Source organism: Maylandia zebra, linkage group LG1 (assembly GCF_041146795.1).
Source record: "Maylandia zebra isolate NMK-2024a linkage group LG1, Mzebra_GT3a, whole genome shotgun sequence".
Lineage (NCBI taxonomy): Eukaryota > Metazoa > Chordata > Actinopteri > Cichliformes > Cichlidae > Maylandia > Maylandia zebra.
This window is the reverse complement of record NC_135167.1, coordinates 35,717,175-35,731,149: the sequence shown is the minus strand read 5'-3', so window position 1 is coordinate 35,731,149 and position 13,975 is coordinate 35,717,175. Positions and strand designations below refer to the sequence as shown.

General features: G+C 39.6%; 1 protein-coding gene across 1 annotated transcript in view; it reads right to left on the bottom strand.

The window, feature by feature from the left end:
- Positions 1 to 13,975, bottom strand: part of LOC101472041 (Golgi apparatus protein 1) — a 28,350-nt gene extending 14,375 nt beyond the window's left edge. The window contains exons 1-10 of the mRNA XM_004573303.4: positions 13,622 to 13,975; positions 5,999 to 6,028; positions 3,891 to 3,977; positions 3,592 to 3,807; positions 2,704 to 2,907; positions 2,429 to 2,500; positions 2,092 to 2,278; positions 1,441 to 1,658; positions 1,008 to 1,129; positions 199 to 300 (exon numbers count right to left, since the gene is read on the bottom strand). Of these exons, the coding sequence (XP_004573360.1) occupies positions 199 to 300; positions 1,008 to 1,129; positions 1,441 to 1,658; positions 2,092 to 2,278; positions 2,429 to 2,500; positions 2,704 to 2,907; positions 3,592 to 3,807; positions 3,891 to 3,977; positions 5,999 to 6,028; positions 13,622 to 13,936 (1,553 nt within the window). The 5' untranslated portion in view covers positions 13,937 to 13,975. The remainder of the gene's footprint in view (positions 1 to 198; positions 301 to 1,007; positions 1,130 to 1,440; positions 1,659 to 2,091; positions 2,279 to 2,428; positions 2,501 to 2,703; positions 2,908 to 3,591; positions 3,808 to 3,890; positions 3,978 to 5,998; positions 6,029 to 13,621) is intronic.

Sequence of the window (13,975 nt, the reverse complement as noted above, 5' to 3'; positions counted from 1 at the left end):
CTTCACCCTATTAGAGAACCATGCTTGAATTCAGTGAGCTGTAGAACAACGTCTTTTGCGTGCTGATGAAAAAAAGAGGCTAAGTATCTAGCTGGACTTAATATAAACCAGGAAAACAAGCTTAAACACCAGAGAAAGTTCTACAGCTGAACAATGTCGATTTGTCGCATTCCCATCAGCATCAGCGGGCACACTCACTTCCAGTCTCTGGATATAAAATACTGAAGCTCTAACAGGCGGTGTTCACAGTCCTCCACCATCTTCTCTGTGTACAGATGCTCCATCAGGCATGACAGAATCCTGCACACCGACACACACAGACATACCAGCACATGAATCAGTGTTTACCAGGGAATCCGAAGAATGAAAAAAGGCAGATTTTGAAAGCAGGCGTCCTTCTCCTGCAGGTCTCTCTTGCTGTTTTAAGCCCCCTGTTTTAAACGTTAACAATTACATGTGATGCCTATGGGATAAACATATGCTGTTTTTTTGTTTTTATCAAACTCCAATCTGCCAGGTTAAAGTCCTACGTTTCAGCTATCGCCGCACTGTATCTTACCTGCGACATGGATATTTTCAATCTTTCATGCTACAGTTTCTAAAGCCGAAAAGCAGAAGCCAGAGAAGGTGCAGTTGAGTCTAAGCTCCCTCTAGACTACTTGAATTACAATATGCTGAATGGTAATTATGTAATTTTCAACACAGTGCGGCTCCCCTTAACTTTAAGCACATATGCGATTAAATCGTGGTCATGGTAATTAAGACTATTAATTTTAGCACTTGTGTCTGTTTTGGTTCCTTTTTTAATATTCTTATGATAAAAAAAGCAGCGTGTCACTGTTGTACTCGGTCACGGTAACAGCAGCAGTGAAAATATGAATGCTTATGTACTTATGTAAGTCTTAATAAAAACTACATTTAAAAAGTATCATCTGATTATCATTTAAAATTCCGATTAAGCTTAACCTGAAAGCAGTTGCATGTGTGCACGTGTGTAACCAACTCACATTGGGTCTCCATTGCGGATGTGTTTGCAGGCAGTCTGGATAACGGACTCGCAGGCCTCGTTGAGAGCCCGGTCGATCCGATAGTCGCCTCCTGGATCAGCAGACTGGATCAGAGTCTGAAGCTGCAGTGAGGAAAAATAATATTCGAATATTCAGGAAATAAATTTAATGGCAAGAAACTGGATTTTATTTATTTGTCATTATTTTATTGACAACCTATCAACCCCCAGTAACTGCAAATCTGATCAAACAAAATTCTGCCCGACATGACATGACAACTCAGAGTACCGTGTCTGCTGTTCGTGAAGTATTTAGCCAATACAAAATCTGAATGTTCTTCACTGACAACAACATTTTTGATAACTAAATTTGCAGTTTTATTTCATGATGACTGATTGAATGAAGGACTGATTATTTCATGCAATGGTCTTACAGCGTTCTGGCAGACGCTGTCCATGGCATTGCTCCGGTCACCACGACCAATTCTCATCAGACAGTGCAGTGTGCGGCCTTTGCGGTGCAGGCCGGAGCACTGGGCCTCGATCTCCGTCCGGCAGTGAAGCACGATCTCCGGACTGAGAGAGAAATCCTCCATCAGCATCCGCCGGTAGTCCAGCATCTCCCCCTGGCATTCTCCGCTGACCGGATGCCCTGCGTAGCACAAGAACCACCTATTACTAACACAATTAACAATGAATGCACATGAAATGTAGATAACTTCACACCCTATTCATTATGTTTGCAATTATATTTATAAAAAAAGAAATACTCTTTACTTAAAGCTGTATTCATTTACTTTTTGGCTACTCTGGGATTTCAAGGTCTCATTTAACAATATATTCCAAATAAATTCTATATAGAGAGTTTAAGTCCACCACATAAGGGTTAAGTCCAATCTTTACTCTAAGTTATATTTTGGTCTCCTCCTTTGTTCACCATCTTCTAGCTTTGTCAATCTAGTGTTAGATACAGGAGATTGATATTAAGAAGATTTTTGCAACCCTGAGTTAATGACCAGTTTTTCTCTAAACACCCCCCCCCCACCACCACCACCACCACCAACAACAACAACACCACCACTCACCACGGTGCACAGAAGCTTCAAGGCACAGGAGCAGGTATGACAGTCGGGCTTCACGGGCACGCGGCAGGCTGGTGTCCAGGCTGCAGCGCTGCTTCCTCAGGTCCAGCTTGCAGGCTTTAGCTAACGAGTAACTAACTCTGTAGTCCTGAGAGATGAGCTTCTGACGAGTGGTGAGAGCATCACGGCACTTTGAAGGCGAAGGAGGGGAGAAAGGTTATTAGAGACCAAACAAATTCACTAAAGTTTACTCAAAAGCCCTACAGAGTTTCATCAATCACGATCGTGCAGCCCTGTCAGCCACGCCGAGGAACAAGATGAATAAATGAGATGGTTGTACCTTTTCCGACATGGCCTCTTCAAACTTGTGATTGAACAGACACTTGTAGACTTTCCCTTCTCCTGCCTGAATCTGTGGAGAAAAGTAGAAAAGGGTTTCCGCTCTGAGATGTTAAAGGGATTTGCCAGCCCCACACAGCTTGTGTTTCTACAGTTGGAAACCAAGAGAAACCAGTTCATGTATAATTTCCATATTTTCTGAATGCATTAACTGTTTGCGTCTGATCACCGGAAGCATGAAAATCATGCAAGCAGCGGTAGGTAGAGCCTCCTTACGTTCTGGCAGAACCTCTCGCGGTCGTCTCGGCAGGAGAAGTAAAGGTGTCTGTCGAGGTGAAAGTCATCTGAGGAAAGTTCCGCCACCCGCAGGATCGCTTTCTGACACTCCTCTTTGATTGGATGAGCACGATCCTGTTGCTCCACCTCCCTCACTAACGCCTTCTCGAGACAAGCGATCACTTCACCCTGGGAGTGAATGTCCTGTAAAGAGACATCAGGGATTCAGAGAGAGGGCAATGACACTCTGAATATGCTGATGATCTATAGGCATGGTGTCATAATGTAGTGGTTTACACATTCCATTGGCAAGCAAACGGTTGCTGGTTTGATTCCAGCTGGCTTACAAAATTCTTGCAGACCAAAGAGTGGGTTGACTTTCTCTTCCATATAACGAGAAAGAAATTAATGGGATTTGCAAAAACTTCCAACTATATTTTACCAAATGGAACTTAACAGGACACAATGTAACGTGGGTACAGTACAAGACTCGACACTATTTATATGTTTGAAAATAACAGTAACAAGTGTTGCAAGTGCATAAATGCTAAAAATCTTAGGGTTAGTTTAGCCCGTTTCCTGGGGGTTACTAGGCAACATGATTACAATATAATATGTAATATTGATAAGAACCTTTGTAGGCCTAAGATGTACTTGTGTGCCAATTGTGGACTGTGTAGGAGGACATCATATACAAATGGAGATTTTGTGTATTATAATAAGCACTAAATAGCCTGCACTTGCCACTTGGAGAGGTGGGTTTCCTCTGGTTACGCCACCTTATTATTTTTGTCGTTTAACCCGAAAAGCCTGTAAATGAACCTTTCCTGATTTATGGACTCCATTTTATGATTTATTAACTTCTGCATATATTTGCACAGTCCTGACCTTGTGTCCTATGTTGATGCTGCCGCAGCGCAGGCTGTTGATATCTTCTTTGCATTTGTCCATGAAGCCACAGATCAACCTGTAGTCGCTGAAGATGATGCTGGTCATCTTGGTGATATACTGGTTACACTGGTACTCACTGATGTTAACACGGTGATCCACCAGGCAGGACACCAGGTAGCCCCTCCCTCGCTCCACCTCATTACACTCCTTTATCTGAAGGTGCAGAACATTTGACAGGTCAGAGGAGAGCAAAGGACAGACCTAGAACTTCCCTGTAGAGTCAAAGGCAGACTGACCTCAGTGATGGTGCTCTTACAAATCTCCATGGCCACAGATTCAAACTTTGGATCTGTGGTTAGATTGAGTTTGTAGTTCCACAGAAGCTGATTGAGGAAAAAAAAGTTAGGATTTCAATTACAATCCAATTTATATGTTAATTAGAAATGAAACATAGTGAACATGACTAAAAAAAAGCCAACTCATTAACTACAACTAGTAGCAAAGAGTTTGTGGTGGTCGTATAAAGCATTGCATTTAATTAGATAATTTCTCTTCTTTATTTTTGGAGGAGGCACAACTGTTAAAAGTTTCTCTTGAGAAAGCAGCTTCTAAACTCACAAAGTTTCTTTGTGAATGTGATGTTGAAATAGTCCAAATCTAAGTAATCTACCCTGAACGATTTTACAAAAGAATAGTTTATTCAGAGAGAACTACGCCTGAACGATCAGACAGTCCCCATCCTGAAGACTGATGATTTTTTAAGGATTTTAATGACAGAAATAAGACCTTCCAATGTGCTCTTTTTATTGTTTTCTAATACTCTGTGTATCACTTTCTTATCAGAGGGGTTCCAGCTGCAGCATCCACAAACAACAGCTACTGAAAGTCGGTCCACCGAGAAAATAAGATAGAACAAGTGAGCGTGTGACATGTCAACTGCAGCGAGTGCTTTCCATGCTGTAATAAAGACAGTCCAAGTGCTCCATAAGCCTTGTGGTGTTTCATAAAACTGCCTGCTGTTAGCAGCCCTGAACTCTGAATATTGAAGGTTTATCATCCAGAAGGCACGGAGACGAGCTTTCGGAAGCTCTTAACGCAAAAAGAGGAGAAACTCCTAATTTAAAGTTAGACGGCGTTGATGTCAGTGACGGTCATCAGCTGGCAGTGTGGAAGCTGTGGGTTCTTCAAAGCTAGTATTTAGAGTGGGGAAGAGAATGTGAAAGGACCTTGTTAAACAGAGAAGAGAGGATCATGGTCAGCGGTCGCTGATAATTAGACTGCTTTATTTTAAATTCTCTAAATGTTTCCAATAATCTCTCCGATTGTACAGTGCATTAAAATATGCAGGTCTGTGACACTGCTCCAAAAAATATACTGAATTGAATTAGTATGCACAGACTGCTTTTTAGACCGATATTGTATTAGATTCTACATTTCTACTTGTTTACTATTTATGGACATATTAAGACATATTTCTAAGATAATATAATCCAGTTTACAGTAGTGGTTGTGGCCCTGAGTCAATAAACATACTAACATACTTGCATGCAGAACGTTTACCATGTTCACTCCTTTATAGGCATTTTAATATTATATAAATATATTTCATGCAAGCAGTCATCTCATTGCACTTTATATTGTAAGGTAAAACCTCTGAAATATTAGAGAGAGAACTACAATGATCCCCTATAAGGAAAACAATTGGCTACAGTGGTGAGGAAGAACTTCCATTTATCAGGAAGAGATCTCTAGAATCAGGTTCAGGCAGGGGCAGACCTCTACCATGACTGATTAGGAGTGAGAGGAAAGAGCATACAGAAAAGTATAGAGTTAAGCAAATAGGACAAAACTAAAACCAATTATATCTGCAGTAGTTGGGGATGACATAAATGTTACAAATATTTGTTATGAATAAATTAAAGGCATAACGCAGTGATCACGAGACATGGATGGAAAAGAGTCCTCAGGTGACAAAGGTTCGTAAACTCAGCCAAAAATTTAAGTGTAAACTTTTCAGCAGTTGGTACATCACAGCTGTGTGTGTTAGGATGTTCTGTCAACCTTTGAAATTACATATTTCAATATGTTTGGTTTAAATTCTTTAACAGCAGGGGCAAATAACAGTAACTTTGACTTAAAAATCTGTCAGATGCAGTGAAATAATTCCAGCAGTCCAAGCAGGACAGGTATGTACCACCCTGCATATCCAAAAGGCTAATTATCACATTTGATTTCTTGGTGAGTTAACTTTAAGCCAAACAGACTTGGTTAAAATTTTGATTTGGCCTGACAGCATTAGCCGAGTATGAAGGCACGCCTCTGTTATATCTTTCTTTGTCTCACACTTGTACTGTTTGATTAAAAAGTTCTGCGTGAATTTGTGTGTTTTAAAACAAATACTCACATGGTTGCAGTCAGGAGCAATATCAATTTCCTGCAGAAAGACAAAAAGAGGGAGAAATGTGAATCTTCAATTCAATGAAATTTTATTTATATAGCGCCAAATCACAACAACAGTCGCCTCAAGGCGCTTCAGTAGATTTAAACATCTTTCAACACTCTAGTTTAATCCATGCTTCCATCAGAGAGACACAAATAGTCATTTGTGCTTTAAGGGCTACCTTGGTATTTTTACTGCCATATTTTGTCAACATGCTGCAACAATGAGATTTCCAAGTTTGGCAACACCCTAACCTAAACACGCATCGGAACCAAAAACAAACTCTGACAAACTCCAACTTTCAAGCAGCACCATAGCCAGAGATAAAAGGAAAAAGTTCCAGCACCTGCTTGTATTTCTTTGTGCACTGGTTGAACAAACTAGATATAATAAGATAGTAAGTGTGTTTAGAGGTATCGGAAGGTTTTTTGTTTTATTAGTTATATTTATATGCTGAACCTACTGCACCATGCATTGGTTAATAAACCAACAACAAGACTCAGCAAAGGCACGGTTAGTTACACTGAAACCCTTTAAAACTGTTGAGCTTGTTGGCAAGCAGTCCATTTTCCTAAGGCCATGTGAGTATAGGCAGAGTTTCCAGTTAAATGTTGCTAATTTTCATTATATGACGATTGTTAAGACTGATTTTATATCACCAAGATTTGGTCATTTAAAAATCTGATATACTGGGCAACGCTTTTTTCATTCAGACACATAAAAACAGATTTCCCTAAAATTTGTTTATGCACAGTTATCTAAGAATTTAAGACCGTTTTAATTAATATATGCATTTTTAAAATAAAGTTTGTTTTACTATCAAAAGTTGTTGACTACTGATTTACACTATGCTCAGCTATGCTTGTGTTCATGGACTTGTAAACGTGTTTCCAATACAGAATAGCGCCCTCTGACAGAAAACTATGCAACATCAACACTCATAATATGGTTGACGGGTGTTTCTCCCATTGCTTCTTTACTTTTAGTTATTGGCCATTATAAATGTTGGTCCCAATAAATCAACAAATAGATAATATTGGTTAATATATAGCCGGGTGCTAATAATTGGTATAGGTCAATTAAGTTGGTCAATATATACACTTAAGGAGCGAAGCTATATTTGTATTATCTTTTATTATCTTCACCCAATGTAGTTTAATGTTAGCATGACATCTAAGAAAAGATGGAACTGAACTATTAACAAACTGATTGGAAACTCGGGTAAATTTTGCTACTAGTAAGTAATGTGGCCTAAAAGCTAAATTTTCGCTTTTTGTAAAGTTACTTTGTACAATTTAGGACTTTTATCACAAGGTAGAATTCTTCTATCTGCATATAAAATTATTTAATGTTGCTATCCTGAAAGATGATTTTAAATGAATAAATCTGTGCTCTAGTAGCCACAAAAAGAGGTGGGCCAAGTACGATTTGCAGAAACGTTGAGCTAACACTAGCTTACATAATATCAACCCTATTTCAACTTCAGTCAGCCACTTTTCAGAACAATATACATAAGGCTTAGATAAACTATAGCCTTTCATTTTTTGAAGTTCTGTTGCCTTAGTCAATTTAGATGGTGTTACACTTTTGTTCAACAAGGGGTTTTTTAATATCTCGGAAAAAACATTTTTGTAAAACCAACCTCTGCAAAAATAAAGGAAAGCAGTGCAGACAAGAAATGTGCCTACTGACTCGCCTACTATGTAAAACCTAGACTCGTGCTCCATGGCTAAATCGAAGGTAGGATTTTAGTGCAACTGAGTGAGATTGAAAATACATAGAGTGCATTTTTGGAACTGTCCCTTTAGCTTCAGAAAGAACAGTTCAAAAATACCACCAACATTGCCCTAAAGCGCTGAGCAAAGTAATGTTTTTTTTCTCCAAAACGCAGCAGTTTAATATGAACAAAGCAGCAGAAGCTCTTCATAGACTCGCCCACAACATCCTTGACTATCAGACAAAAGCCAGCAGCAGAAGCTCTTCTTACATCTCCACATCACTTTGCTGTAAAAAGACATGAAAGCACTTTGTGATAACTCTGCTGCGCCCACGGGAACAGCGACAAAAGGCCTTCTTTTGATTTTAAACTCTCATTTCCACTAAATGCTTCAGACACAAAGAAATCAGTGTAATAAGGATACAAACCCTTGGTGGGTTCCCAAATTTAAAAAAAAAAACTAAAAAAAACTAGTCATACTATGAGTTATTAATTAATGAAGAGCTGATCCATTCACATCAAAGGCTTTTGAAAAAAGACCATATTAATCAACTAGACTGATCAAACTGAAGTGGAAAGGATAATTGTGCCTTGGTAAGGGGCAGAGAGATAAAACAAATTGGGGCTGATGTGTTCCACTGAAGACTCTACATGTACAACTCTATACATGTTAAAAGTAGCCTGGCTTTTTCTGCGACTAAGTCATTGAAATAACTATACAGCAGAAACTACTCATGGAGATGGACACACCGAGAGATATCACTAATTCCTTAACGCAACTAAACTTTTAGAGATCTTTTTATGTGTCATTGTAGAGGCAATGCTTACAACTTGACACTAGGAGCCCCAAGAAGAGATGAGAACTTGTCAGTTTGGAACAAGCTTTATCTGTCATACAGATGGCCTCACATTTGACTCTAGAATATTACAGTGTACAAAAGGGTTCATGATCGACTTAATAACTGAAAGGTGCCTACGCATAAAAACACAAGCTTAAATCATCACACCTCCACCACCGAATAGGCTTTTGCCCTGTTAAACCATCCAAATTAATGTAAAGGAAATAGCAGTCTATCAGAGTTAGAGATACTTCATCATCAATTTAAACATAAACAGCTTTAATTGTCCATTGTATTAATGACCCGCCTGGGGCTGTTTTTGTTTGACGGGACCAACGGTAGCCTCTTTCTCTGTGACTACATCAGCGTTTCCTTTAAATCCTGAACATTGCACTTAGGACAACGATGTTACTACGGTATAAGCAGAAACACTGAGTAAAAAAAGAATTGTAGGACTGCAAATGCCACCCATAGCTACACAGCATCCTGGCACGCTATCTCCCCATAGTTATTATTTGTCACAATGCCTTAATGACCACAGCTCTAGAAATATCCCTGGCTTCTTTCTGCTATTGCAAAGTGACTTGCTGTTACTTTATAACTGTGTTGTTGTTTCTCAGACGTCTATCAGCTGTCAGATTTCAGGGCTTACACCACCACAAATAGATTCTCAAACTGGGTGTACTGAAAGCTCATGCTGCTCAGCTGCCCCTGTTACTGCCACTATATGTGTGTGTGTGTGTGTGTGTGTGTGTGTGTGTGTGTGTGTGTGTGTGTGTGTGTGTGTGTGTGTGTGTGTGTGTGTGTGTTTCTCTAGAGAAGAGGCAGATTTATAAGAGCCATTTACCTCTTCGGGAGGCCACAGCTGTTATAGAGTCAAAGCAATGTAATTATCTCTGTAAAGAGGGCATCACTCAGGGCTGCTGGAGGAGGTGTCTCGTGTGTGTGTGTGTGTGTGTGTGTGTGTGTGTGTGTGGTGTGTGTGAGTGAAAGAGCAGATGAAGTTAACATGATGATTAAAAAAAAACTCACATGGGAAATTTTTTTCAGGGACAGTACGGGTTGTGTAACAAATGGTTTGCAAGATAGCTCATTTAAAATATTCTTTAATGTAAAGCAATTATAATTTCTTATTGGCTATGAACACATTATATGTTAAGTCTTTTATCATCATCATTTTGTCCTCCATTATCTATTTATACAGAACCATGTAACTGTGTATATCTGTGGAGTACAGTGCAAAATGAGACTGACGTGGTGATACTTTAAGCTTTTGCTGTATTTGTGACAATGACTGAGGTTGATAAAAGACATGGAAATCTATTATCACTGTACAAAATGTCTTTTAAATGTATTAAGTCTATCAGTGAACATGTGTCATTTTCTATTGCATTAAATTATATTTTTTTCATTATTTTGCTCTATATTGTATATTGGCCAACTTATGTTAACCAGACACTTGATTTGGTAGACCTGTTAAAGTGCTTACTAATGGAAATATCTAATTAGCCAATGATATGGCAGCAACGCAAAGTATTTAGGCATGTAGCAAGGGTCAAGACAGCCTGCTGAAGTTCAAACTGAGGATCAGAATGAGAAAGAGAGGTAACTGAGGTGTCTTTGAACGTGGTGTGCTTGTTGGTGCCATGCTCTAGTCTGAGTGGAAGGCAACAGTAATGTGATTGCAAGGTATGCAGACGAGCATCTCTGAGCAAAAAACACATTGATCCTGGAAGCAGATGGGCTACTGCAGAAGAAGCCCACACCAAGTTCTTGTCAGAAAGGGAACCTGAATATAATTTGCATGGGTTCAGCAAAATTGGAAAATAGGAGACTGGAAAAAGTTTCCTGGTCTGATGAGTCTTTAATACAAGATTTTTCATGGTGGAGTCAGAATTTGAAAACATGGATGCATTCTTCCTTGTATCAACAGTGATGGTGATGCTGTAATGGAATGGTAGCCCATCAGATGATAGTTACTTCCAGCAGGATAATGCAGCATGCCAAAAGGCTCAAATCATCTTCAACTGGTTTCTTTTTTGACTGGACTCAAACATTCTCTATGAACAACAGATTTTAATCCACCTAAGGACCTTTGGGATGTGATGGAACAGGAAATGCAGATCATTCATGTGCAGAAATCTGCAGGAACTGATGCTGTCATGTCAATATGGACCAAAATCTCTGAAGAATGTTTCCAACAACTTACTGAATCTATTCCCCAAAGACTTAAGGAAGCACTGAAGGCAAAAGGGATGTAAACTCAATATTAACAAGATGTTTTTTAATGAAGTGACCAGTGAGTGTGGATATAAATAACAAGGTAGATTCTCTACCAGCCTCCTTCCTTTTTGCTAGACCTAGCTAAATGTTCAGTGCAATACAAGAGGCTCTCATGCTTTCCTGAATGTTACCAAACTACAAAGTGTGGGGTAATTATTGTAAATGGGCTGGTTCTTACAGTATCTAGCCCTTTTCTACTCTAACTGAGCACTCAAAGTGCTTTTATACGAGGAAAATTGCTGTTGCGTTTTTCTGAAATGACAGAAAGTTAAATCAGCTCCTCTTTGAAACCATTTCACCGTAAACTTTATGAAGAAAAGAGAGAATTTATTGCAGGAATGTCTTATTACTCTGCATTTTTCTCAGCTTTGTGTACCAAATTTCCTACTGGGAAAAACAATTATACATAAAACTAAATTAAATAAATAACTTAAACATCAAAGTAAATCAAAAGTGAACACAATCTATACATCTAGCATAACAGAGAAATGTCTTCTGCTTGTACTTTTAAAATAATGGAATTTAGTATGATACAAATGACAGAACAAATTCCTTATATGCTGAATTTTTAGGTCTCAATTTGGGCCGCTGAATTTTTTGTTCCTTTTAAAATATCTGATACATGTGAAATCTTGGAATAGATCTAAATTTGTGATCCCAAACCCCCACAAAAAAAGCCAAGTGAAATAAAATAACATGGTTCAAGTCAGTATTTCCAAAACCCTTCATATGGTTTTAAAATTTTTATGATTGTTTTATAAATATGAGCTAGTGTAAAGGATCTTATCAGGAAGAGATTAATGAGTAATCTGACCCTGTTTTAAGTTGGTGTGGGTGTGTGTGTCTGTGTGTGTAGCCTTTTAATCAAACTGATATATTTTTCTTTAGATTTGAATCCAACTTTTTTAAAGCAGAGACAAAAAAGCAAACATTTACAATATAAAGGAAAAAACATATCGCTGTATGTATGTATAATTATTTGTTGAATTTAAAGCATTTTTCAACTAAAACCATCACGAAATGTACTATAGTCACGTCACAAGCTCGGGTGACTTCTTCAGAAGTGCTTTAGTGTTTTACCCAAAGATGTTCAATTTAAAAATGACACGAGGCAGGAGACTTTGCTTGAACAATCACTTCTAATAGCTGCAGTGCAGCTTAGGACACTTTGCATGAGGAAACACTTTTAAAATAATTAAATAGGTAAGAAGTGAACTGACCTAGAAAGCAAGATAACAATCTGGGGGGAAAAAATCAGATTCAGACTGTAAACTTGCCTGTAGCTTGCCTCCACCAGTGTGTGAATGTGAGAGTGAATGAATAGTGGCATTGTAAAGCGCTTTGGGTGCCTTGAAAAGCGCTATATAAATCCAATCCATTATTATTATTATTATAAACACTGTATGTTTATCATATGGTCATGTAATAAAGCAGGCTGTGAGGGTATCCTTCACTGGACGCATTAAGAGTGAGACTGAAGAACTGCAAGACCACAGCGGTTACTGATTAACAAACAAATAATTTGATCTCTAGTTGTAGTAGTGTCCCTTGCTTGTTTATTTATGGAAAGAAATTAGATAAAAATAAGAGAATCTGTGCATGTAGGCGGCCAATCTTTAAACAGGCACAGAGTGTGAAAGTTGGTTGTATTCTTCGTCACTATGGCACAAAGAAACAAGACAGGAATCATGTTTAACTGGGGTTTAACTTCAGCCGGCAAGTCACCTGACAGCTGGATGACTGCACTCACACCACACACTTCACACCTCACCAGGTTAATAAGTACTGCACTGAGGTGGAAAGAGGGGTGGTAAAAGCACAAAGCACATTAAAACCTCTCCCTTAAACTACAGAATGCAGTTGAGACAGCCCTGCCAGGTGCAGAGGTCGAGAAGGGGGTGAAGTTCATTCGGGATGTCATGTGGAATAAATTAAAAAATGATTAAACAGTTAATCAGATTAAGCCTGATATTTTTGGTAGAGATTAATCTATTTGTTGTTTAAAGACTAATCAGGTTTCATTTAGCTAGTTGCTCTTCAGCCTACAGCCTAAACACAACCAGTTTATAAGCATTTATAACAGCAGACATGATTTTTGATTGTGCTCATGGAACATCAGTTAAGGCCACACAGACAGAGTAGTGTGGATTACTACAGGGGATACCTTTTATTTACTCCTGGGGCCACAGGGCAAGAGCCTCTGTGCTGAAGTGTGAACATTCCTAGGTTGAAAAACACACAATTTACTTAAACATAAAAAAGTGAGCAGATTTTCAGGATGAGGGGCTTTTCACACAGTCTCATCAACTGACCACAAGCAAGTAAGAGAAAACTAACAGGTAGATATCAATTTGGGATAAAATCTACACTTAGCACTTGAAGACCTTCAAGTTTCGTTTTTTGAAGGAACTACGTTTTTTGTTCACTTTTGTTAAAAAACAAAACAAAAACAAAACACACACACACACACACACACACAGAGAGAGAGAGTTTTAAAAGCACTAAATACGCCACTATCTCTGTATGCGTGTGTGGATGTCGGGTAAATCGTGGATTTTTGACGTACTAAAAGAAAAAGTGTGTTTAAACGGCTGCCCGGAGCGTCACACGGATGGAGGTGCAGATGTTCACCTCTGCATCACAGCCATGCTGACAACCGGGGTGACTAAACCCACTGGGGCGACACACCCAGCAGATGCCCATCACCTCACCTGAACCCGAACACTTTACCGTGGGGAGGGCGCCTACCTCTTTGCGGTCCTGCAGACACTCCAGCACTGCCAGGTTGTTGGTCCAGGTGTGCTTGGGACAGAGGCGGGTCAGGTCCTCCCGGCAGGCCTCCTCTTCCGACAGCTTCCAACCGGTCGCCCTTCGAGGCTGTGAGGCCCCAGCGGCTGCGGCTGCAGGTGCATCCTTCGCCGGCGGATCAGCGGGTCTCAGGACGGGCGGGTTGTGAAGCTCGGCCGGGCCGCTGGCAGCCTTCAAGCCGAGGACGGAGCCGAAACTGCAGAGGCACACGGACGACAACAGCAGCAGCAGCTGAGCGCGACTGTACGCCGCCATCTTCACAGCACTGTCAAGCTAGTCCTAATACATGACGAC